Source organism: Myotis daubentonii, chromosome 16 (genome assembly GCF_963259705.1).
Source record: "Myotis daubentonii chromosome 16, mMyoDau2.1, whole genome shotgun sequence".
Taxonomy (NCBI): Eukaryota; Metazoa; Chordata; class Mammalia; order Chiroptera; family Vespertilionidae; genus Myotis; species Myotis daubentonii.
In genome coordinates this window covers 47,712,556-47,736,306 of record NC_081855.1, presented here as the reverse complement: position 1 = coordinate 47,736,306, position 23,751 = coordinate 47,712,556, and the positions used below count along the sequence as shown (strand labels likewise).

The window sequence follows — 23,751 nt, the reverse complement described above, 5'->3', positions numbered from 1 at the left end:
GATAAGCCTGCTCGGATGGCACCCGCCAGGGGCTTTGCTCGCCCCACCTCTTTCAAAGAGCGACACCAACTCTGTCCACACGAGGCGCTGGCTCGAGCGCAGAGTCCAGGGGTGCCCAGTGCTGCAGAGTGGAGACCCCGAATCCACGTCCAGAGCTTCAGGTGACTCTGATGCCCGCATCTGGGGGCCGTCCGTTAGAGGGTCGCTGCAGTAATCCCCGCTCTCGGAAGTCACGCAGCCCCAACTCCCGCTTGGTATCCAATGCCTCGTTTTACAAAGTTGCCTGGGAGCGCATGCCCCTCTCCCGAGGCGATGAAGGGCGAGGGACTAAATAAAAGGCTGGTGGCTTTTCACTCACCAGGGACGGGACTGAGTGGCCGAAGGGCAGGAGTCCCCTGCGATACACCGCGCGACTCTGCACGGAGGTGTAATTTTCACGCTATTTACAGGGCTTTTCAAGGGCCTCACCCTGAGGACTTGTGATTGGCTTTAGGGCAGATCTATCACTCATCCTCAGGGTTAGAGGTGGGTGGAAGGTCAACCACGACCAATACAAAACCACTCCTCAAGATAAGCCCCGCCCCATCCAGCTTCCTGTTGCTGTCCATCAACCACCCCGTGGGAGGAACTTTGCTTCCCTCCAGTTGGCTGGCGAACATGTCGCTCACTCTTCAGTAGATTTCCGGTTGGTGCCTCCTACCGTCCATCAGTTACATTTCACATGCCTATTGGCCAAACCAACGTCGCTCTAGATACCTGTCTTTGATTGGTTAGTAGTGCTGTCGGTCCCCAATGCACAACACTCTTATTGGTGAACAGTGCCGTCGCTCGGGCGGTGGCGGGCTCCGGGATTGGCGGGTGCTGGGCGGGCGGTGTCAGGCTCTCGGTGGCGGCGGAGGCGGCGGAGGCCAGGGAGGAAGATGTCGTAATGAGCGGTGGGTCTTGGCCGCTGCCGGCGGGGTCTTCCTAGCCCCCAAGGGTCGGGAAGACGGGCAGAGGCCGCAGGGAGGGGGAACCGGGGCCGGGGGTTGCCCCCTGGGGCCGGGCCTGGCGCCGGGGCCCGGCTCCGGGAGGGGCGGGGGAGGGAGGATTCCCGCCCGGAGGAGGAGCGGGGCTGGCCAGCCGGGCGGAGGCACCCGGAAGGGGGCGTTCGACTCCCCGCCTCCTCGGAGCCCGCTGGGCGGGAGGGCAGCGCTTCCGGGGGCTGGCAGGACGAGCGGGCACCTGGGGCCGACCGATCACCCCTCCGCCTGGTCGCCCCCCAGCCCCCCCAGCGCTGTCCGGCCCGGGGCTATGGCTTGGGCCTGCTCCGAGGAGGCGACCGACCCCCCTCGCGGTTGCCCTGTGCCGGGAGGACGGACCTTCCTGCACTCGAAGTCTAGGTGCCCACCAGCAATTCAGGGCTCGCCCGAGTGCAGAGAGGGGCAAGGAAGGGATGCTTGCAGTCCAGATGGCGCCAAGCACATGCACACCGCTGGGTCTAGAAGCCAACGTGGTTACCCGAGTATCCCCATGGAGAGAGGGTGTCGGGACACCAGGGCACTCCCTAGGCAGAGGACCCCTCGCCTTGGGCGGCGAGTAGGCAGAACCTTGCCATGTGTTCCTTCCTTTGGATCCTTGAGCCTCCAGCTAAGTATCTTCAGAACCGGAGAGACGCTTAAGGACTTGTAGACGGAGCTAGCCCGGACCTGCCGAATCCCAGAGGCTGGGCACCAACCTAGGGAATGCACGAGAGAAATAAAGCAGAACGGGCGTTTCTTCTCTCCCGCCGCGCCCCGTCCCAGTGCATGGCCCGTGTTCCTGGGGGCTTTATAGTTTTAGTTGAAAAGGAACTGTGTTTTCTCTGGGCAGTTGAGAAACCTGCCTTCACTGCATTCACTGGTTTTGATTCCAAGATACAGTGGGGCCTTGACTTACGAGTGTCCCGACTAACGAGTTTTTTGAGATACCAGCTGTCTCTCCGCCGATTTTTTGCATTGAGTTGATAGAGTAATTTGAGTCAACGAGCTCGGTCTCGGAACGAATGAAACTCGTAAGTCAAGGCCCCACTGTACTGTCGTGTTTAATCGTTCCTTAGTTAGCTTGGTCCGGAGGGACTCGGTCTGGCTTTCCTCAGTGCACATGTTCCCGAACTTTGTTTCTTCTTCTGAGGTTGGCTTCCTGGTTCACTCATGTGTTGTTTCCTAGCAAAGGGGAAGGAGGAGCCGGCAGGTCTGCTTCGAGCAGTGAAATGGTTCCTGGCTGTCCTCCGTGACACCGACCGACTGCATTGCAGAGGGAGGGGTGATGACTTCTAAGGGACACTGGTGTGCACTAAAACTTACGTGCTGTCCCCGCAAGGCGTTCAGTGTTGCAGCGGAGGGCTGAATGTTGAGTTGGTATTTGGGGTAAGATTTTTGGGCTGGCAAGTTCAGGGTTGTCAGCCAACTCACGGAGAGCCTGAAAGGAGGGAATGATGGTGGAGTCCACACCGTAGGAGTAATTTTGAGTAATGACCCAACGAAACTGTTGTCTGCAGTCATTAATGTCACTGCAGGGACTTTTAAATTCCTGTGTCTGGTGAAGGGGCTCCTCTGTCATACAACACTGATGATGTCAGTGTGCCAGTGGCTTCTAACAGGCATTATTTCCTGTTGGAAATGGATTCTCATTGGGCCAATTGGTAAGATTTCTAATTCTGGTTTTTCCACTTGGTTGTACAGAGGCTTAACCTCTTCATTGAAAAGCAGCAACAAGAAGAAAAAAACGCTCTTCTGGCATATGAACCCCCTGAGCTAGGCTGTTAAAAACACATTCTCTCTGCTAAGGAGGCCCAGGTTGAGGTAGTTCAGAGTCATATCCTGACTACCCAGCAGGGAGAACTGACTTCAGGAGGCAGAGTGTGACTTCACTGTTGATAGCACATAGATGAGATTCTACTAAAGTTTGTGGGCCTCTGGAGTTCTGTCAGAGGAAGGAAGAAGCTGTAAGAAGATTTTAGCAAATGTCTGGGTAGTTCATTTTGGTGTCTTGGCCTTGCACTTCCTAGTTCTGTTGATTAGTAGCAGTCTTTTGGAGAAGTTGCAGGGTCCCTAACCAGTCCTTTGCCATAGGTATGTAACAACTCTTAAGCTTGCTTTAAGCAAGTATTGCCCAACTAGGGCCCTGTGAAGACATTCTAAGCCAGTGGTTCTCAACCTTCTGGCCCTTTAAATACAGTTCCTCATGTGGTGACCCAACCATAAAATTATTTTCGTTGCTACTTTATAACTGTAATGTTGCTATTGTTACAAATCGTAATGTAAATATCTGATATGCAGGATGGTCTTAGGCGACCCCTGTGAAAGGGTCGTTCGACCGCCAAAGGGGTCGCGACCCACAGGTTGAGAACCGCTGTTCTAAGCTGTTGCAGCCAACTAATACACCCTGATATTGACTTGGGTTCAGCAATTTTCTAGACATTGCTCACCCCCATTTCTATGCTGGAAATGTATGATTTTCTTCTAAGACTTATCTTCACGCCTCTGTTCTCTGTATACACACAAATTAGATGCCTCACTTCCAAAGATTGAAAAACTGAGGGATTATTAGGGAGTGGGCAGTGGCCACAGAAGAAAGGATGCAGAGAAACACTGCTTTAAGGGGTGTTGGAGTATTAGAAAGTTTGGAGGTAGAGTTGTGTGAATACTTCTGAGTTTACTAGTAAACAATTCCACGGTCCAGTCTGAAGCCTTGTGGACTGCAGACTTGGGGTAACCTCTCTTTAAAGCCCCGGTGTTTGCTTACGAGTTTACTGGATGATAGTGTCCCTTTGGGATTTGTGAACTTCTTCTCGACAAGTTTGAAACCAGGAACACTTGGTCCACAAGCTGGACCCGACCAGCACAAGCTGGGCGGAAGACTGGACCTCCTTATGGAATGTATCTGTTGAAGTTTGTGCTTGTTTGGTTTTTTTTGCTTTGCTTTAGTTTTGGATCCACATGCAACTCCTTGTGTGACTTCTAGACCTGTTGAAGGAGGGGGAAATGCTTTCTCTTCATTTCTTCCTTATATTCATAGAGCCAGTGCTTAGATCTTTATATTTCTGAAACGCATTTGAAAGTCTCTCTCTTAAGTTCTTCCTAAATTATCAGTGGATTTCTTTTTGGCTGGAAGCATTTTCGTAGGAGACCTCAGGGTAGGGAGGTCTCACTTTTCTGTTATCTATTGGAAGGAAGGTAAAAACATGGGGCGTTACTAATTCAAGGGCATTGCCAGCCTGAGGAGGAAAGGGATTAGCGATGGCCCTTGGGGAGATGCTCCCAGGTTGTGCTGTTGGATTTGTTCCAGTTGACGGGATTCCAAAGTGGAAACCGATTTTCCTTCGGCTGAAAAGAGAGTCCAGGAGCAGGCTCAGAGTCAGCACTCAGCCGGGGTGGGGGGGGGGGGGGAGGCTGCCCACTGCTTTTCCAGGAAGCGTTCTTTTCAGATGCACTGAGGCCCCCGGCCCAGGGAATTACTATACTCCTCACGCCAGGGCCTGGAGCAAGGGAGTGTGAAGGGGCCGAGTGCCCAGTTAGACGTTGCTGTTGCCCTCCTGTGCGGAGCTCTGAGGAGTGTTGAGATGACAGGGCTGTTTGTGTCACAGGAAGAGCAGGCTTACAGACCCAGCTGTTGGAATCCTTCCTTTGGACATCTCATTCCTTAGCTACAATTTGTTTCGACCTCAGAGCTGCATGCTGTACCGAGCCAGAAGCCCCAGAACATCACAAAGCAGAGGTCTGGCTTGGGCGACTCTTGTTTCTGATGCTGAGGGCCCTGCGAGGCCAGCTTGTCCCTAGGCTGTTAGGTGGCCTTTTTCATCTCAGCCACAGGGTGAAAGCGGCTCAGGGGCCAGTAGGCACGGGCCGGCACGTTTCCAGGCGTCCTCTTTCTAGAGCTTCCTCGTCTGCCCCTCCTCTGGGACTTGGTGGAATGACAAAGCAGCCTCTTTAGAGAGTGTGAATAGAGAGTAAGAGACAGCAGGCAGGACTGTGATTGGAAGTGGAATATTCCTGCTCCTGATCACTGTCTAATTGGAAGTCTCAGATTAGTCTGAAAACGGCAAATCATTTCCCAGCCTTCAAAAAAGTAATTGGTAAGCTAACCCTCCCTTCCCAGGGGAAATGAAGTCACCACTCATTTCAGAAGCCGATCCTAGCCCAGGAGTGACTCAAATGTGCCCCCCCCCCCCCAAACATACCCTATATGTTAACTGAAAGCAGCATTGAAATGTAGCGTGGTGATGATGATGTGTGTGCTTTGCTCCTGTCCGGGAGCAGGAATGGACTGTGCACTGGGCCTGTGTGAGGTGACTGGTGGGGTTGAGAGTTCCATCTGGCACTGGATCAGCTAAGCTAACCCAGTGAGCAGATCCCAGCTGAGTCGAAGGATATGCAAAGCTGCAGGTTTCCTCTCTTGGTTCGTAAGCTCCATATAGGCTCTCCCACTCTGCAGCCTCTAGGTTCATGCATTCATCCACTCAACAAATATATATACGAAGCACCTACTATGTGCCAGGTACGGAGGTACATCAATGGGTGAGGCAGAGAAGTCCATGCCGTTAGGAAGCTTACATCTTAGTGGGAGACAATAAATAACAATAGGTATTAGGCAAGGAGAAGTGCTAAGGAGAAAAACAGAGGACAGAAAGAATGTGTGTGGGGGGGGGGGTATAATTTTATAGGGCAGTTTCGGAAGGCCTCTATGGGAAATGACATTTGCGTAAAACTGAAAGAGTGGAGAGCCATACTCAATCTGGGGTGAGAGACAGAGGGTGAGAACGCAAGCAGAGAGAACAGCAAGTGCCAAGGCTCTGCCTGAGAGGGGCCTTATCTGACTCGTTCAGGAACAGTAGGGAGGCCCTCGCGGCTGACTAGTGAGGGAGAACGATAGGAGCGAAGTCAGAGGTCCCAGGAGACAAGCCCTGGGCGTCACTGGGGACTCTGGCTCTTCATTTGATGGGAGATGGAATGCTATTGGAGGGCTCTGAGCAGAGCGCTAACGTCTGCTTTACGGTTGATGGGTCTCACTGATGCATGTTGGGAAAAGACCAACAGGGACAAGGTCAGAAGCCCAGCCAGGAAGAAGGCTTTCACAGTTACACAGGCGAGAGGTGATGGGGACCTGAACCTGGGTGTTAACAGGAGGTGGTGGGGAAAGCAATCAGATTCTGAAGATATTTTGAAGGTAGAGCCAAAAGTTTGCTGACTCCAATGCAGAGTGTGGAACCAAAGAGAATCCAGGATGACTCCCACGGCTTTCGGGCTGAGCAGCTGGAGGGATGGAGTGTCATTCACCGCAGTGCGAAAGTTTGACAGGCTCAGAATGAGATATCAGCAGCCCTGCCCTGTTTGGGCTAGAGATGCTTACTAATACATCCAAGTGGAGACTTCAGTAGGCAGTCAGATATACAAACCTGAAAATATAAATTTGGGAGTCCTCATTATGTAGAACCTAGATGTTAATTGATTTTTTAAAACTATGAGACTAGATGAAATCACCCAGGAAATATGTGACAACTGAAGAAAAACGGGTCTGGAGACTGAGTCCTAGGGCAGCTCAACCACTTGGAATTTGAGAGGAGGGGCGGGCCCAGCAAAGGAGTCTGACTGGGGTAGTCAGAGAGGGAGGAGGCTACCCTGGCAAGTATGTCTTGGAGCCAAGTGAAGAAGGTGTTTCAAGGAGGACGAGGGGTCAACTGCCAGACCAGCGTAGAAGATGAGGTCTGAGAATTAACCATTAGGCTTAGTAAGGTGGAGGTCACTGGTGGTGTGAGCAGTTTTTGTGGTGTGGATGGGGCAGGCGCAACATGGTTGGAACAGGTTTAAGAAAGACTGGCTGGGAAGAAATTAGGGACAGTAAATACAAGTGACTCTTGCAAGGAATTTTTCTGGAAAAAAAGAAATAATAGATTTAGCTAATAAAGGGAATTTTAGCTTCTTTTTTAAAAAAATATAATTTTATTGATTTTAGAGAAGAAGGGAGAGAGAGGGATAGAAACATCAATAATGACAGAGAATTATTGATTGGCAGCCTTCTGCGTGTCCCAACTGAGTATGGAGCCCGCAACCCGGGCATATGCCCTGACCTGGAATCTGAACCGTGACCTCCTAGTTCATAGGTTGACGTTCAATCATTGAGCTAAGCTGGTCAGGCCAAAAATTTAACTTCCTGATGAGATTGTGGACACACATCAGGGTCATGGGCTGAGGATGGGATCGAAGTTAGGAGTAGGGAAGACTGGGTGGCTTGGTGAAGTGTCTGGGTGGAGACAAGATCTCCATTCTGATCCAGCTGCAACCGAAGTATGTGCCCTTGACCTGGAATGGAACCTGCGAGCCTTTGGTCCCAGGGCCCACACTCTATCCACTGAGCCCAAACGGCCAGGGCTACGTTCTTTACATACCTTCCTCCTTTGGCCTGTGGCATTAGCAAGGCATCCTCCAGAGTTGTTCATATTTAATGAAAGTCAAAAAAATTTTTTTAACTGTTATAGAGCTTTTATATGGTTATTGTGACCGCTGGAGATTAGCTTCTGGGAAATATTCTGTGCAATGTGGAGTCATTCACAAGCTGGTTCTCTGACTTAGCCCGTTTGTCAACTCCCTTTGAGGTCCGACGTTCTCTAAAACCAGCCTGGTTTGCTTCTCCCTTACCAGCTCTGAATTCTTCCAGGCAAGGCAACTGGGAAAGACTAGGCTTAGAAACTGTTTTGTTGGCTTTGGGCCAGCTGAGCTGACCAAAATAGACAGCAGAAGGACTGTTTGTGCGAGTGAAATTCCTCCAGGGGAAATACCATAGCAGGAGGCCAAGAAAGCAATCGCTGGGATGGTAGGAACCCGAGGCAAAAAAAAAAAGCTGAGCACCCACAAGATCTGCTATGGAATTTGAGTCAAGTTCTCTCTCAGAGGAGAAAGAGCTTCGTGAAGCCTACTGTTGTAGTATTTCTTTGGTCCCCTTTTCTCTCATTCCTGCGTCTCAAGTGAAAGACCAGTGGAACAGCCCCTAGTCCTATGGCCAGAGCTTTGGGATCCCTCAGGCCACTTCCTGTTAGGCTCATGGAAAGACCCCCCAGGACACAAACACACTCCCTCCTGTGTGGTGGGGGAAGTGCTGTGAAGGGTGCCCTGGTGCCTGTACCCGGGCACATAACAGGAGCATTTGCCCCACACGTGGGGGTGGGAGGGAGGGGAAATTTTCCCCCGAGTAAGTTAAAAAGGACCTCGGAAGGAGGATTGGAGATCCACAAATGGAAGAGAGCATGCGTGGGCTCCGAGTGAGAGAGGGCATGTTCTGTAGGTCCAAAAATGGAGAAAACGGTGTGCCTGCAGGAGGGAAGGGCAGGGGATAAGTAGGAGAGGTAGTGGGGAAAGAGGGGCAGATGGTTTTGACCTCTATAAGCTGATCATGAGATCAACTGGAAGTTCTTGCAGGATTTAATGAGGGGAGAGGCTGGATGGAATTTGCATTTTAAAATGATTCTGACCAGATTATGGAAGCTGGAGAAGAGGGGCAAGACCAGAGCTGGGGAGCTATTTTGAAGGCTTTGGGCAGTATTTCAGGCTGAGCCAAAGTGGTTAATGCTAGGATAATGGCGATGGAGGTGAGGAGCAATGAGTAGACTGTGGAGAGCTTTCTATTTAGGAGGCAGAATCAGGAGGGCTTGATTGGTTGGCAGTGGGGATGATGCTCAGATGTCATTGTGATTGGAAATACCAGGAGAGAGGTTGGTTTAACCAGACATTCACTCAGCCTGCAGCACTGACGGGTCCCTGGACTGTGGACTGACTGGACTTAGTGTATCTGTTCAGCAAACAGACCTGGCCCACCCTGGGAAGCCCTCCCGTCTCAGGGGTCCTGGAAGGCCTCTGTGAGGAAATGACATGCCTGTTACATAGTGGTCTCACAGTAAATTTTGCTGAAAAAAACAAAAAACAGGCCGAGACCTGAAGGATGAGTAGGTCTTAGCTAGTAAGAGAAGAAAGAGCTCTAAGCAAGGAAAGGGCAGTGGAGAAATGAAGGATCTGAAAGAGGGCCCCTGGTGCCAGGGGATGAGAAAGCTGGAGAGAGTGGGCAGAGGTGACAGCTCAGTGTGGGAGGTTCTCTGGGCAGTCCAAGCGACAGGCCCACAGAGGGCTGGGTGTACCGGTCTGCACTGGGCTGAGAGACCTGGGAGTTGTCAGCCTACAGAAGGTGCTTGAAGCCAAGTCAGAGGGGACAAAGGTGGAAATGAATAATCTATCCCAGCGGTTCTCAACCTGTGGGTCGCGACCCCTTTGGCGGTCGAACGACCCTTTCACAGGGGTCGCCTAAGACCATCCTGCATATCAGATATTTACATGACGATTCATAACAGTAGCAACATTACCATTATGAAGTAGCAACGAAAATAATGTTATGGTTGGGCCACAACATGAGGAACTGTATTTAAAGGGCCAGAAGGTTGAGAACCACTGATCTATCTGTATATCAAGAGCTGGGATATGCGGGATGCTTTTCTGCTGGTCTTAGAATTAAACTGGCTTCCAGTATAGAGAAAGGAAAGACAGCGGTCCCATCAGACACTGGGCGGCTTGTTGGATGACCTTGGAAGTTTTCCTTGAAACCTGAGAGCTACTCTTGCCTGTATAGTAAATCCCTGTAAAGTTTCACCAGCCGAGGTGAAATCTCTGTTGGGAAAGTCTTAGCCAACCCGAATGATAGAACTCTGAAAGAAATGACACCTTCTTTTTCAAGAGTATGCAATAATCCCACTTACCAATGTTGCTAAATGTAGGTTCCAGTGACTGGATGTAAACTGCTGTTAAAAGCCAGGTGTACATCCCCGGCCCCTGTGGCTCGGTTGGAGCATTGTCTGTACATCGTAGGTTGCGGGTTCAGTCACTGTTGGAGGTGTGTACAGGAAAGCAACTGATCGATGTTTCTCTCTGACATTGATGTTTCTCTCTCTCCCTCCCTCCCCCTTCCCCTCTAAGAAAATCAATAAGCATGTTCTCGAGTGAGGTTTTAAAAAAAGCAAACGGTACAATTAAAATGGTGGACGTGGTATAAAACAGTAGGATTCCTTTTGCAGTCTTCATACAGCTATTTAGCCTTGCTTTGAATAATATGAAGGAAAGCACAATTTATGTCCAAATTACACATTTTAAATATAAAGTTCCAAATTAATGTGATTCTAAAGTACTTTGATCAGAGTCTTGTAGTTACTATCTGCGCCATTTCTTAACCACTTCTCATTTCCAGACACCAACGGGAAATGCTTCTCTTCTCCCTTTTATGGTTAATCGCAGGGTATAATTCTGCAATGGCGGGAGCGATATCCTCTCTGTTTTGGTTGCCCAGGGGCCACAAAACTCTGAGTGATCCTAGGAGAGATACAAACATCGGCTTGCAATCTAGAGGTGTATTTCAAGAGCCAGCTGGGGAGGAAAATGAAACCAAATTGAAATGGTGCAACGTCAAGCGCCAGCAGTCTGCAGCTTGCTTCAGTAGATTCTGCTGTGGCTTCCTAACTGAAGGCTCACTCAGAGCCCAGCCAGGTCTCCAAGCAGTTTGAGTCCAGGGTAGTAATGACTGCAGCGGGAGACAGGGAGATGGGAAAGGCAGGTGAGTAAGAAGCTCCAGGCCAGTTTTCATTTTGTTTGCGCTCTGTCCTGTTCTGATGTCCTTCCGTTTCATAACAGACGATGTCTCAGGGAGAGTCATTCACCAAGTTTAGCTAGTGAACCCGAGCCCAGGGAGCCTCCTGGGAAAGCTTCTGCCTTCCCTTTCCAGCCCTGCCAGCAGCTCACTCATCTTGTGTTTTTATCAGTAACGTGGTCTGAGAATTGTAAACATCTTAAAGGCAATTCAGTCCAACTTCCCACCCCATCCAGACATCCTGACTCCAACAGACACTTATTCTGCCTCAGGCTAAATGGTTCCAGAGAAGGGAGAACATTACTTCAAAAGGCAACTTATTCCATCTTTTGAAAGCTTCCCTCTTAATCTGAAATCTGCCTTCTTGAAATTTCCATCCTGAAATCTTGGTTCCACCCTTTGCACCCAGGATGGAATAAGATACCCTGGTGGATATTGCTGCTTGGGCACCCGGGTCACAACCATTGCTGCTGCTCTCTGCACCAGCTCCTACTGCAAAGCCCCCTTTCAAAATGTCCCTCAGAATGAAATCTGCCACTCAGATGTAGCCCAAGTGTGCAGAACACACTAGGACTATTATTTTTCTTCTTCTGTGATTGAACTTTGGGAAATGCAGTACAAGATCGCAGTAGCTTTTTTGGCAACCGCATCGAGATTCTGTTGGCGCCTGTTTAGCTTTGAGTTAAAACCACTGCAGCTTTTTCACATGAGGCTCACGATTAAGCTCTGTCTTCCTGTCCTGTATACATGTTACTTTTTAAAAGAATCTTAAGAATTTATTCAACTTTAAAGTTTAAACCACCAGTTATTGATTACCCACTACATGATTAATGCTTTTCATATCAATTGTTGATGCCTCCTGGAATCCCATGAGGATGACTACCTATGTTTTACAGCGGGTGCAGATGACTAGCACAGTACAAATTCTCACGTAGGTCTGGAGCCTTCTGCACATACCATTTTTTAAAGAGCTCTTTGAACCCTAATACTGACACCCATTGTGTTTGCAGTCCTTCTCAGTCCTGTGACTTCTGCAAATTGAACGTGCCTACTAAGTCGTCGGACAGTTTCCCAAAGTTGGGAGGTGGTTAGACTACTTTAAAGCAGCAATTTCCAGTCTCTGTGGCACAAAAGCAATTTAGTGAGTCACAATCAGCATCTCTATATATAAAAGCCTAATATGCAAATTGTCCCTGCGGGAGTTCTACCGGGAGACCAATCGCTCGCTATGACATGTGCTGACCACCGGGGGTGGCGCAGAACGGAGGGAGGCCCCAGGTGGTAGCCAGAAGGAAGGCCCTGATCGGCCCTGATAGCTGGCCAGGCCTAGGGACCCTACCTGTGCACGAATTTCATGCACCAGGCCTCTAGTTTAAAAATAAAAGCCTAGGCCCTGCTGGCATGGGTTCAGTGGTTGAGCATGGACCTATGAGCCAGAAGGTCATGGGTTTGATTCCCAGTCAGGGTACATGCCTGGATTGCAGGCTTGATCCCCAGTAGAGGGTGTGCAGGAGGCAGCTGATCAGTGATTCTCCTCCTCTCTCCTTCTCCTTTCCCCTCTCTCTAAAATCAATAAAAACATTGATGTTTCTCTCTTTTTCCCTTCTCTAAAAATCAATTCTTTTTAATTTTAAATTTTTTATTGATTTTAGGGGAGAGAGATATAGAAACATCAATGATAAGAGAGAATCATTGATTGGCTGCCTACTGCACACCCCTCACTGGGGATTGAGCCCATAACCCGGGCATGTGCCCTTGACTGGAATCAAACCCAGAACCCTTCATTCTGCAGGCCAATGCTGTATTCACTGAGCAAAACCAGCCAGAGCTCTAAAAATCAATTTTTAAAAATAGTTTAAAAATATCAAATAGAGTAGGAAAATATCAAAGTCCATCACATGTAGTAAGGGCATATTTTGTTACTGGAAACTTTATATATATGTTGATTTCAGAGAGGAAGGGAGAGGGAGAGAGAGAGATAGAAACATCAATGATGAGAGAATGAGCCAAACTGGCTAGGGCATCTGGAAACTCTTATTGCATGAGCACGGGACAAGGAAGTGTGTGGGTGTATGTGTGAGTGTGTGTGCACTGGATCTTGATGTAAATTGTTTTTATAGCTGTGGTTCATGGTCTGAATAGTTTGAACGCTGCTGTAGAGAAAAGATGTTTTTGAGTCAACTTAGTTTGTTTTCATTATAATGCTACAACTTAATTATGTACTCGCATAAATCTGTGTATCAACTCACTGATCTAGCTCCTATAAAATTAATTAAATAACTACCCAAAAGCCAGTAAAATTCAAACCGACATCATTCTGGGAGGACGACGTTAGTGTGAACCCGAATCGCTGTTGTCAGCATAAGCACGGCACAGGCTTGACACCATGGCCTCGTGGCTTCCGCACGCCCACCCTGCAGTGTCTAGTGAGGAGAGGCAATCCTCCCAGCTTCTGAAGAGCTGTCATGCCTCACGTTGCACAAATGTATCGAATGAGTTAAATGCAGAATTAAGTTGTCTGAATTAGCCCACGCAGTTAGAATAGTACCACTTGGCACTAGTACAGTTGTAAATACACATCTCGGCCCTGAAATGTGCAAATCTGGGGTAAGCAACAATCACCCAGCGACCTACAGTATTTGTTCCTTTTTAAAAGATGATCTTCACAGTGAAAACAGGAACAAAACATTCTGGTAGAGAAAGCTGGGGCCTCCAAGGAGAAGCCTGCAGACCCTGGTCCTGGGCCCCATCCCTAGTGTGAGGCACCCTGGTTGACCTCGCAGCAGCCAGCTAGACAGCACGGATCTCAACACTTAGGTGGAGGCACGCTCAACTTAGCCCCCAAAATAGACTACTATCCTGCCCGCAGTGCCTTCCCTTCTTATCAGAATATTACAAAAATTTCACCCAGGTGCCTTGTTGAAAGAAAATGTGCAGCGTATACCATTCTGACGTAGCCAGCCAAAACCCCACAAAACAGATTTGTTCAGATGACACATTTTTTGCAGCCGTGTGCTTACTCCTGATTACTGTCCTGCTCCGTTGCCTCAGTAGTTGTAGTGCTGGTCAATCATTCATTCTAGGGTCTGACAAGGATCAGAGTGATCTTTCCAGATCTCCCTCTACTCTGGGTTTTGCCCGGAGCTGCCCTCTGGCTCCTCTTACTCCTGAGCTACGAAGTCTCCTCCTCTGGGGCGCTGCTGTGTGGCCTGAGAGCCGGGAACCATTTGAGGCATGGGTGTGCCTTCTTCCTAGGCCGTCACCTGTCCTGGATTCAGTCCCCCATTCCCCTTTTCTTTACCTTTTCCCATTTAGGAATCTTCCTCCCAGCCCTGGCTGGTGTGGCTCAATGGATAGAGCATCGGCTTGCGGACTGAAGGGTCCCGGGTTTGATTCTGGTCAAGGGCACATACCAGGTTGCAGGCTCAATCCCCAGTAGGGGGCGTGCAGGAGGCAGCTGATCAATGATTCCCTCTCATCATTGATGTTTCTATCTTTCTCTCCCTCTCCCTTCCTCTTTGAAATCAATAAAAATATATTTTAAAAAACAACAACAACCCTTCTCCCATAGAGAGAAGCCAGAGGCCAGCGAAAATTGAATTGTTCCACTTTCTCTCCAACCTCTCCTCTCCTCAGTAGATGCCCAGCAGGGGCTCATTGCCTAAGCCATTTTGCCTTTTTGAGCCTCTGAAGTAATTAATACCCTTCTTGTTTCTGTACTTCCCGAAATCCACTTTTGAAGGGTCTAGGATACAAGTTAGACTCTGCCCAGTGTCCTTTTTTCTTCAGTGATGTATGAACTGTAAGATAGCTTAGATTCTTTCCCCCAATTCTCATGATTTCCATGTTACCTATCTTATATTTATCTTAGGTGAGACTTAATTCAGAGCAGAGATTCCTTTAATTACTTCCTCAATGTTCTTTATCTTCCTTTATTTTAAAAAGAGTACAATAGAATACATTTATTGTGAGAAAATGACAAAATACAGAGAAAAACAAGGAGAAAAATTCTCTTAGTCAAGCAAAATCCAACTACCAGGAGATAATGGTTTTTAACATTTTAGCAATTTAAGACTTTTTCCTGCTATAATCATATACTGAAATACATATACATTTAAACAAAAATAGAATTTACTCTATCTTTATTCTCATTATATTCAATGATTAGCTACCTAGTCTTAGTGATACCTATTGGGCCAACCAGGTGATACCTAGTATGGGGCCATCCCTATTGTAAATTCACATAAAGCACTTCTCCGTATGCTACAGACCAATACCTGGGCCTTTGTGGTGAAGGCTGAGCATAAAGCACCCAGGACTGGGGCCTGGAGTAGCTGTGTCCTCCTTGTCAGGGATCCTGACTGAGCCAAGCTTCTCTTCCAGGCTGGCCTGGCGTCTGGCCACAGCAGTGAGCAGGAAGCCTGGGTCAGGGCTGGAGGAGCAGCTGGGGGAGGGGCTTCCCCAGCCACCACGCAGGGGTCCTGACCTAGGGAGCGTCAGCAGTGCCCCACAGAGAGGGCTCCCTAGGCTCACGGTGCAGTTACGGAAGCTGCTCTTGGTATAATCTCAGCATCTTCGTGTTATCTCAGGCTTTATGTTGGCTGGAGGGGACAGTCCAGGGAAGGCAGGACCAGCTGTCCTCACAGCCGTGGATGGCTGAGTCTGAGGAGAGGAGAAGGGCACCTGCTGAAAAGATGCAGGTTGCTCAGCTTGAGTGGGTCAGTGTGGGGAAAGCTCTTAGAGAAGCGGCAGCAGAGACAAAACGGAAATACCAGGCAAGTGGGTTTGGGTTCTTTGGGGGCATTTTGTGCATGACTTTCTTTTCTTCCAGCAGATCCACACACCAGCATGGCTGCCACTGCTGCTGTCAGTCCCAGTGACTACCTGCAGCCCGCTGCCTCCAGCACCCAGGTGAGTGGGCTCTGAGGGTGGGGGGCTGCATCAGCCTGGAAGGGCTCCTGAAGCTGCCATTCAACCAGACTGAGCACTCACTGTAAACACCCCAGGACAGGAGGCCGGGGGGAGTTCAGTTACCTACTGTTTCTGAATTAAGAAACCATGGCCACTAACCTAAGGGGCCACAGTTGGGTCAGGGGGAAAGCAGGATTAAACTCAAGGTCTCTTCCACTAGCTCCACTGACCATATAAGGAAAATAGAGGCTGTGTCCCCACAGCCCAGAGACTGCCTTGTAGCCTCAAAAGAGCAGCATTCCCTATCAGTGAAGTCATGTCCCTAGAAAACACTTGACCAGAGGGTTCACTCCTCTTGTTGCTCCTCCCTTTTCCTTTCCCTCTCTCCCTTCCTCAGTTGAGGAATCGGGGATCCCATAATCCCTGTGGTGGGCCAATGGAACTCCACGTACAAGCTCAGGGTGGTTCTGTGCCCTGTTAGAAACAAGGCCAGTGGGGAGTAAGTGGCCAGCTCATGCTGCTAGCTCACCCTGTCCTGGGTGCTTCTGGGGCACTCCCTCCCGAGAAAGACATTTCCCACCCTTTCTCCCTTATTACTCAAGTGGAGGCCGGTGCATGTCATTTGTGCACTGGGGGAGGGAGGGGTCCCTCAGCCCAGCCTGCACCCACTCGCAGTCCGGGACCCCTCGGGGGATATCTCCTAAGCTGGCAGTCGGATATCCCCTGAGGGGTCCAGAGGTGGGAGAGAGGCTTCGGCCACCACCAGTGCACTCGCCAGCCGTGTGCCAGCTTCTGGCTGAGGGTTCTGCCGCTGTGGGAGTGCACTGACTACCAGAGGGCAGCTCCTGCGTTGAGCGTCTGCCCCCTGGTGGTCAGTGCGTCATCGCAACTGGTGGTTCTGCTGTTTGTCTGATTTGCATATTAGGGTTTTATTATATAGGATGGAGAAACCAGCAGGGACAACAGGACCACTGCAGGGGGAGGGTGCTGGCACCCTGCCTGCCACGGAAGTGGGGAGGAACCTGCCAAGAGGAGAGGATCAAAACAGGCAGAGGGTGGCTGGGCTACAGGCCCTCACGTCTCACTCCTTTTCTCCTCTGGGTTTTTTGCAGGATTCCCAGCCATCTCCCTTAGCCCTGCTTGCTGCAACATGTAGCAAAATTGGGCCTCCAGCTGTTGAGGCTGCTGTGACGCCTCCTGCTCCCCCACAGCCCACACCACGGAAACTGGTCCCTATCAAACCTGCCCCTCTCCCTCTCAGCCCCGGCAAGAATAGCTTTGGAATCTTGTCCTCCAAAGGAAACATACTTCAGATTCAAGGGTCACAACTGAGCACATCCTATCCTGGGGGTCAGCTGGTGTTCGCCATCCAGAATCCCACTGTGATTAACAAAGGGACCCGAGCAAATGCCAACATCCAGTACCAGGCAGTCTCTCAGATTCAGGCGAGCAGTGGCCAGACCATCCAAGTACAGCCCAATCTCGCCAACCAAATCCAGATCATCCCTGGCACCAACCAAGCCATCATCACCCCCTCACCATCCGGTCACAAGCCTGTCCCCATCAAGCCAGCCCCTGCCCAGAAGTCAAGTACAACTACCACCCCCGTGCAGAGCGGGGCCAATGTGGTGAAGCTGACAGGTGGGGGTGGCAACGTGACACTTACTCTGCCTGTCAACAACCTTGTGAACACCAGCGACACCGGGGCCTCCACTCAGCTCCTCACAGAGAGTCCTCCCATCCCGCTGTCCAAGACGAATAAGAAAGCCAGGAAGAAGAGTCTTCCTGCCTCCCAGCCCTCGGTGGCTGTGGCTGAGCAGGTGGAGACGGTGCTGATCGAGACCACAGCGGACAACATCATCCAGGCAGGAAACAACCTGCTCATTGTTCAGAGCCCTGGCGGGGGCCAGCCAGCTGTGGTCCAGCAGGTCCAGGTGGTGCCCCCCAAGGCCGAGCAGCAGCAGGTGGTGCAGATCCCCCAGCAGGCCCTGCGAGTGGTGCAGGCGGCATCTGCCACCCTCCCCACTGTCCCCCAGAAGCCCTCCCAGAACTTTCAGATCCAGGCGGCCGAGCCAACGCCTACTCAGGTACCACGTACACCCTCTGCACCTGCCTTCCTCTCCTTAGCACTAACTGGCTAGCGCTCCACTCAGCTTGCCTTTGAAGATCTGCTGATGCATTTCCCGATTTGATCTGAATGTTCAGAGTCAGTATCGTTTGGGGTGGGCAGTAAGTGCGGGAACCAGACTCTCCTGGGACACTGACGTTTTCTCTCTGGCCCCTCCCAGGTCTACTTCCGTACGCCTTCCGGTGAGGTGCAGACGGTCCTTCTCCAGGACAGCTCCCCAGCAACAGCTGCACCCACCTCCGCCACCACTTGTAGCAGTCCTGCACCCCGTGCTCCCCATCCGAGCGGGACCAGCAAAAAACACTCAGCCGCGATTCTCCGGAAAGAGCGTCCCCTGCCAAAGATCGCCCCTGCCGGGAGCATCATCAGCCTGAATGCAGCCCAGCTGGCGGCGGCGGCCCAGGCCATGCAGACCATCAACATCAATGGTGTCCAAGTCCAGGGTGTGCCTGTCACCATCACCAACGCCGGCGGTGAGGGAAGACCCCTGGGCTGGGGCGTGGGTGGTGCCTGCATATCCCTCGCCTGGGAACTGGGCGCCAGCCCCGTGCTTGCCAGGAACAGGAGTGAGGATAATACCCAACACTGTCTCAGCCTTTCCCGCTTAAAATCATGTCCACTCGGTCTTAGCCCTGCGAGGTAGTGTAAGATGCTATTGGCCCCAACTTACAGCTGAAGACCTCGATATGGTGGAGAGAATAAGATATACTAGGAGAAAACTCCAGCTAACACCAAATGCAAATTCGTTTGGTACAGACCAAAGACAGATACATCTTCAAGGGAGGCCCTGGGTAAAGAAACTTGAAGGAAGACTTCCAGAATGAGGAAAGCCTTGAGTTAATGTTGGGAGGAAAGGAAGGAGCCTTTGGCAGTGGGAATGGCTTGGGCTTCAATTCTGCTGAGTGGGTATATTTGGTAATATTTACAGTATGAAAGCAGCGTTGCAAATCAGCAAAGGAATATTGTAGCTACCTAGCAAAAACGGTTCCTTGCCTTGCCTTCTTTAGCCAGGTGAAGGCCTTTACAGGGTAGTGGCACTTGAACACCAGCAATAGGTCAGCAGCACTCCCCTGCTTTGAAAGGCTTTATGCAAGTCCTAGAGGACTTGGTTTTTTTTCCAAAGCCCTCAGAACTGTCTTCTTTATTTTTTTAAATATGTTTTTATTGATTTCAGAGAGAGGGAGAGAGGGATAGAAACATCAGTGATGAGAGACAATCATTGACTGGCTGCCTTTTACACACCCCCTACTGGGGATCAAGCCTGCAACCCCCCACCCCCGGCATGTGTCCTGACCAGGAATCACACCTAACCTCCCGGTTCACGGGTCAGTGCTCAACCACTGAGCCACACCAGCCTGGCTCTTATTCTTAACAGAAATCCCTGGAGACTTCCTTGAGAGCAGGTATCTCACAAGGGCCTAAGGCTGGAGGAAATTCTGGAAGAAATACCCCTCAAGACAAGACCCTTCCCAATTGAAACACGTGAAAGCACATTTGGCTGGTGTGGTGTGGTGTGGTGTGGTGGTTCAGCGCATTGATGCTGACGTCGACTGCCTGGGTTCAGACCCGAGTCCTACCACTTACTGGCTGTGTGACCTTGATATGTTATTGGGCCTCAGTTTCTTCAACTGTGAAAGGAGGATAATATATCTGTTTCATAGGAGTGAAGGTTGAAGGCGTATCTGGCATATAACAGGCTCTCAGAAGCATTAGCTGTTCTGGTTGTCCTTATCATGTGCAGAAGGGAAGGAGGGTGTCAGGCGCCCTGCTCTGTCCCTTCAGGCTTCCTCACCCAGCCATGCCCTGCCACCCCCACAGGGCAGCAGCAGCTGACGGTGCAGAACGTTTCTGGGAACAACCTGACCATCAGCGGGCTGAGCCCCACCCAAATCCAGCTGCAGATGGAGCAGGCCCTGTCGGGAGAGGCCCAGCCCGGGGAGAAGCGGCGCCGCATGGCCTGCACATGTCCCAACTGCAAGGACGGGGACAAGAGGTAACGGGAGCAGCCTGGCCGCCTGGCCTGTGCCTGTTCCCCAAGCCCTTCCTGGGACACAGATCGGCGGGGGGGGGGGGGCAAGGTAGCGACTCCACACCACCTTGCCTCCTCACCTCCTCTGCTCTCTGACCTGCCCCCACATCCTCTCTCCATCCCATCCTGCCCCCATCTTCTATTCCTTCCTCACTACGTTTCCCTTTCCCTCCCTCCCGCTCGCCATTCCCAGGTCCGGAGAGCAGGGCAAGAAGAAGCACGTGTGCCATATCCCCGACTGTGGCAAGACTTTCCGGAAGACATCCTTGCTGCGGGCCCACGTGCGCCTGCACACCGGCGAGCGGCCCTTTGTCTGCAACTGGTTCTTCTGTGGAAAGAGGTTCACACGAAGTGATGAACTCCAGCGGCACGCTCGCACCCACACAGGTCTGTTCCCTCTCCCCAGTGGCACACTGCCTCCCAGACGGCTTCTCACCCCCTTCCCTGGCAGGCTTGCAACCACACGGGTCCTCCCCCCACCCCCACTCCATTGCCCTCAGTGGCATCCCGATTGCTGGCCCTGCCGAGGAACTGCCACACTGAGCAGGAGCTACCGGCTGTCTTCTCAGGGCTCCAGGCCTACCCAGGAAATGCTTTCGGGCCATTCCTTTATCACGGTGTTCCCCAAAGCATCGTGCAGCCTTGATGACTTCTTCCATAGCTGCAGTTATTTATGTAACAAGCACTGACGTCGTGTGCCAGGCACTGTACTGCGCACTTTACAGCCGACTAATTCAATCCTCAGGACAACACTATGGGGAGAGTGCTTCGATCATGCCCATTTTACTGAGGCATGGAGAGGTGGCTCGGTCTCGGCTAGTGGAGCTGGGTTCAGACGCAGGCCCCCTGGCTCCCAAATCCACACTCTTCCCCTCCCCCCCCATTTGAAATATAATCATATCGATGAAACTATACATTTCTACATTAAAGACAAGTTATAGAATAATCCCGAATAAATGTTGATAGCTACAACTTTAGCCCATCTATTATTTTTTTTAAATATATTTTTATTGATTTCAGACAGGAAGGGAGAGGGAGAGATAGAAACATCAATGATGAGAGAGAATCATTGATTGGCTGCCTCTTGCATGCCCCCCACTGGGGATCGAGCCCACAACCAAATAGAACCAGGGACCCTTGAGTCCACAGGCCGACGCTCTATCCACTGAGCCAAGTCAACTAGGGCTAGCCCATCTATTATTTCTCTCTCTTTTTTCCCCCAAATGTTTTTATTGATTTGAGAAAGAGCGGGAGAGAGATAGAAACATCAATGAGAAACATCATCAGTTGGCTGTCTCCCGCATGTCCCCTACTGGGGATCAAGCCTGCAACCCGGGCATGTGCCCCAACCAGGAATCGAACCATTGACTTCTTGGTTCCTGGGTCAACACTCAACCACTGAGTCACACCAGCTGGGCTAGCCCATCTATTTCAATTACAGGTATTATGATTTCAGATTTTCAAGGATGCAACAGCACTACATTGAGCTGTTACTACCAAGTCCACACTCTTAATTGCTACCCCATATTGCCTTTCCTATTATTATTTCTTGAATGATTGTCCTGAAATCGTTTCACTATTTTCATTCATTTATGGGTCCAATCACTATTATTATTATTATTACTAGGGGCCCAGTGCACGAAATTCGTGCACTGGGTGTGTGTGTGGGGGGGGGGGCGGGGGGAGTGTCCCTCAGCCCAGCCTGCCCCCTCTCACATACTGGGAGCCCTCAGGCGTTGACCCCCATCACCCTCCAATCCCAGGATCGGCCCCTTGCCCAGGCCTGACGGCAGAACCAGTGATGGGGGAAAATGAGGGTCCCCTGCTGGGCGGGAGAGCGGGTTGGGGGCGAGTCGCCCCGCCGGCCCGTGTCCAGGTCAGCCGGCGGGATTGGGTCCCGGGCGACCGCTGGCACGCACGCCCCCAACGCGGGTTGAGGGCGTGAGTGTGGGCGGACACCACAGCTGCCCCACCGGCCGCGTCCGGGTCTGCCGGCGGGATCGGGTCCGGGCAACTGCTGGCACTCATGCCCCCAACCCGCTCTTGCGGGTTGGGGGTGTGAGTGCGGGCGGATGCCGCAGCTGCCCCACCGGCCCGTGTGATTGGGTCCCGGCGACCACCAGCACTCACGCCCCCAACCCGCTCTTGCGGGTTGGGGGCGTGAGTGCAGGCGGATGCCGCAGCCGCCCCGCCGGCTCGCGTCCGGGTTTGCCGGCCGGATCGGGTCCCGGGTGAGTGCAGGCGGACCCCGCAGCCGCCCCGCCGGCCTGCGTCCGGGTCTGCTGGCGGAATTGGGTCTGGGGCGACTGCTGGCACTCACACCCCCAACCCGCTCTCTGATGGCGCTGTACCATCCTGCCTGCAATGTGCAAATTAGCCGCCATCTTTTTTGGCGGTTAACTGCCATCTTAGTTGGCAGTTAATTTGCATATCTCGCTGATTAGCCAATGAAAAAGGTATCGGTCATACGCCAATTACCATTTTTCTCTTTTATTAGATAGGATTATTTTGTTGTTGTTATTGTTAATCCTCACCTGAGGACATTTTTTCCATTCATTTTTAGAAAGAGTGGAAGGGAGAGGGAGACAGAAACATTGATGTGAGAGAGACACACCGAATGGTTGCCTTCTGCATGCACCCCGACCAGGGCCAGGGAACTTGCAATCAATATACATGCCCTTGACCGGAATCGAACCCGGGACCCTTCGGTCTGCGGGCCAACGCTCTACCTGCTGAGCCAAACCGGCTAGGGCGCAGTCACTATTGTTTTTGACATCACAAGCTTGATGTCACGTGTGCCTCTCCTCTTGGGGGGCTGGATAGTCTGTGACTGAGCTCTATGAGTGATGGCCATCTCCTCTTCCCAGGGGACAAACGCTTTGAGTGCGCCCAGTGTCAGAAGCGCTTCATGCGGAGTGACCACCTCACCAAACATTACAAGACGCACCTGGTCACGAAGAACTTGTAAGGCCCACTGAGGCGGGAAGCCCGAAGATGCAGCCCCCTGGTGGAAAGGAGGCCCGGCGGTCCTGGGCCTGCCCTCAGCCCCGCCCTCCTGTTTTGCAACTGTCCTCACAGGAGGGGGTTCTGCTGCCCCACACTCGCCTCTGCTGAAGCCCTTGCCTCTCACCAGACCGGGGACACTGGCTCTGCCCAATGAGACGTTCTAAACCAGGACGAGTGGGAACCTTTATTTCCAAAGGAAAAACATGAATTTCACTCCATCGAGGAGCAAAGTGAGTCCTCCCCCCCCCCACCCCCCCAACACTGCGAGAGTCGCATCATCGTGCCATGCCCCGCTCTCCTGCACCTCCCTGGCCCCGGCACCTCAGACGCCCGGGCCCTGCCCCCAGGGCACCACCGGCATCCACCTCCTGCCAGGCTCAAGAGGCCGCCTCCACTCCACACGCCCCGCCCTGCCACAACTCTTCTCCAGCACATTCCAACTTTCTATTTAAAAATGAAACTACCACGGACCCCCTGATCCCCCTTTTTCTATGGAGAACGTTGCCTTATACTCTATTTCAGATAATGAACACTGTGTATTGTGTGTGCTTTAAAGTTTTATTTAATTGCTCCCTTCCTCCTGTACTGTTACTCACTCCCCCATGCCTGCTTTCAGTTTAGGGTTTTGGGGGGCAGTGATGAGCATATGGGTTTTTTTCTCACTAGCAGTTCTCTTTTCTAAATGACACAGCATTTCAATTTGAATCTGGATTCAGATAAAAACTTCACATCCTGAACCTTTCCACTCTCCCTTCATCTCACCTACCCCTACCGGCCCAAGCTCTAGTTATGTACAGTGTATATTGTATAATAGACAATTGTGTCTACTACATGTTTAAAAACATATTGCTTGTTATTTTTGAGGCTTTTAAATTAATAAACAAAATACAACTTTATTTTTAGTTGTAACTGCTTGAGGTATGTTTTATGATTGACAGATTTGTTATCCTTTATTAACGATGTACTTTGTTGTTCAGCATTGGGCTGACAAAAATTTTTTCTTGCTAATAAATTTAGTTGCCTGAGGCAAAATCCGCAA

At 51.0% G+C, this 23,751-nt stretch overlaps 2 protein-coding genes across 4 annotated transcripts in view; both read left to right on the top strand.

Moving 5' to 3' along the window:
* The window catches only part of CDK5RAP3 (CDK5 regulatory subunit associated protein 3), a 161,134-nt gene that overhangs the window by 96,595 nt on the left and 40,788 nt on the right, over window positions 1–23,751 (top strand). The window lies entirely within an intron of this gene.
* SP2 (Sp2 transcription factor) lies at window positions 833–23,751 on the top strand. Of its 3 annotated transcripts, none has more exons than XM_059670757.1 (8): window positions 833–935; window positions 15,473–15,549; window positions 16,662–17,636; window positions 17,838–18,150; window positions 19,496–19,670; window positions 19,900–20,093; window positions 22,574–22,670; window positions 22,785–23,751. In XM_059670757.1, exons 1-8 carry the CDS (start codon window positions 929–931, stop codon window positions 22,864–22,866), a joined length of 1,920 nt encoding a protein of 639 aa, XP_059526740.1. In that variant the 5' UTR covers window positions 833–928; the 3' UTR covers window positions 22,867–23,751. The 3 variants fall into 3 exon arrangements, with proteins under 3 accessions (XP_059526740.1, XP_059526739.1, XP_059526741.1); XM_059670756.1 differs by having other exon boundaries at window positions 865–935; window positions 15,470–15,549; XM_059670758.1 differs by having other exon boundaries at window positions 865–935; window positions 15,470–15,549; window positions 22,574–23,751.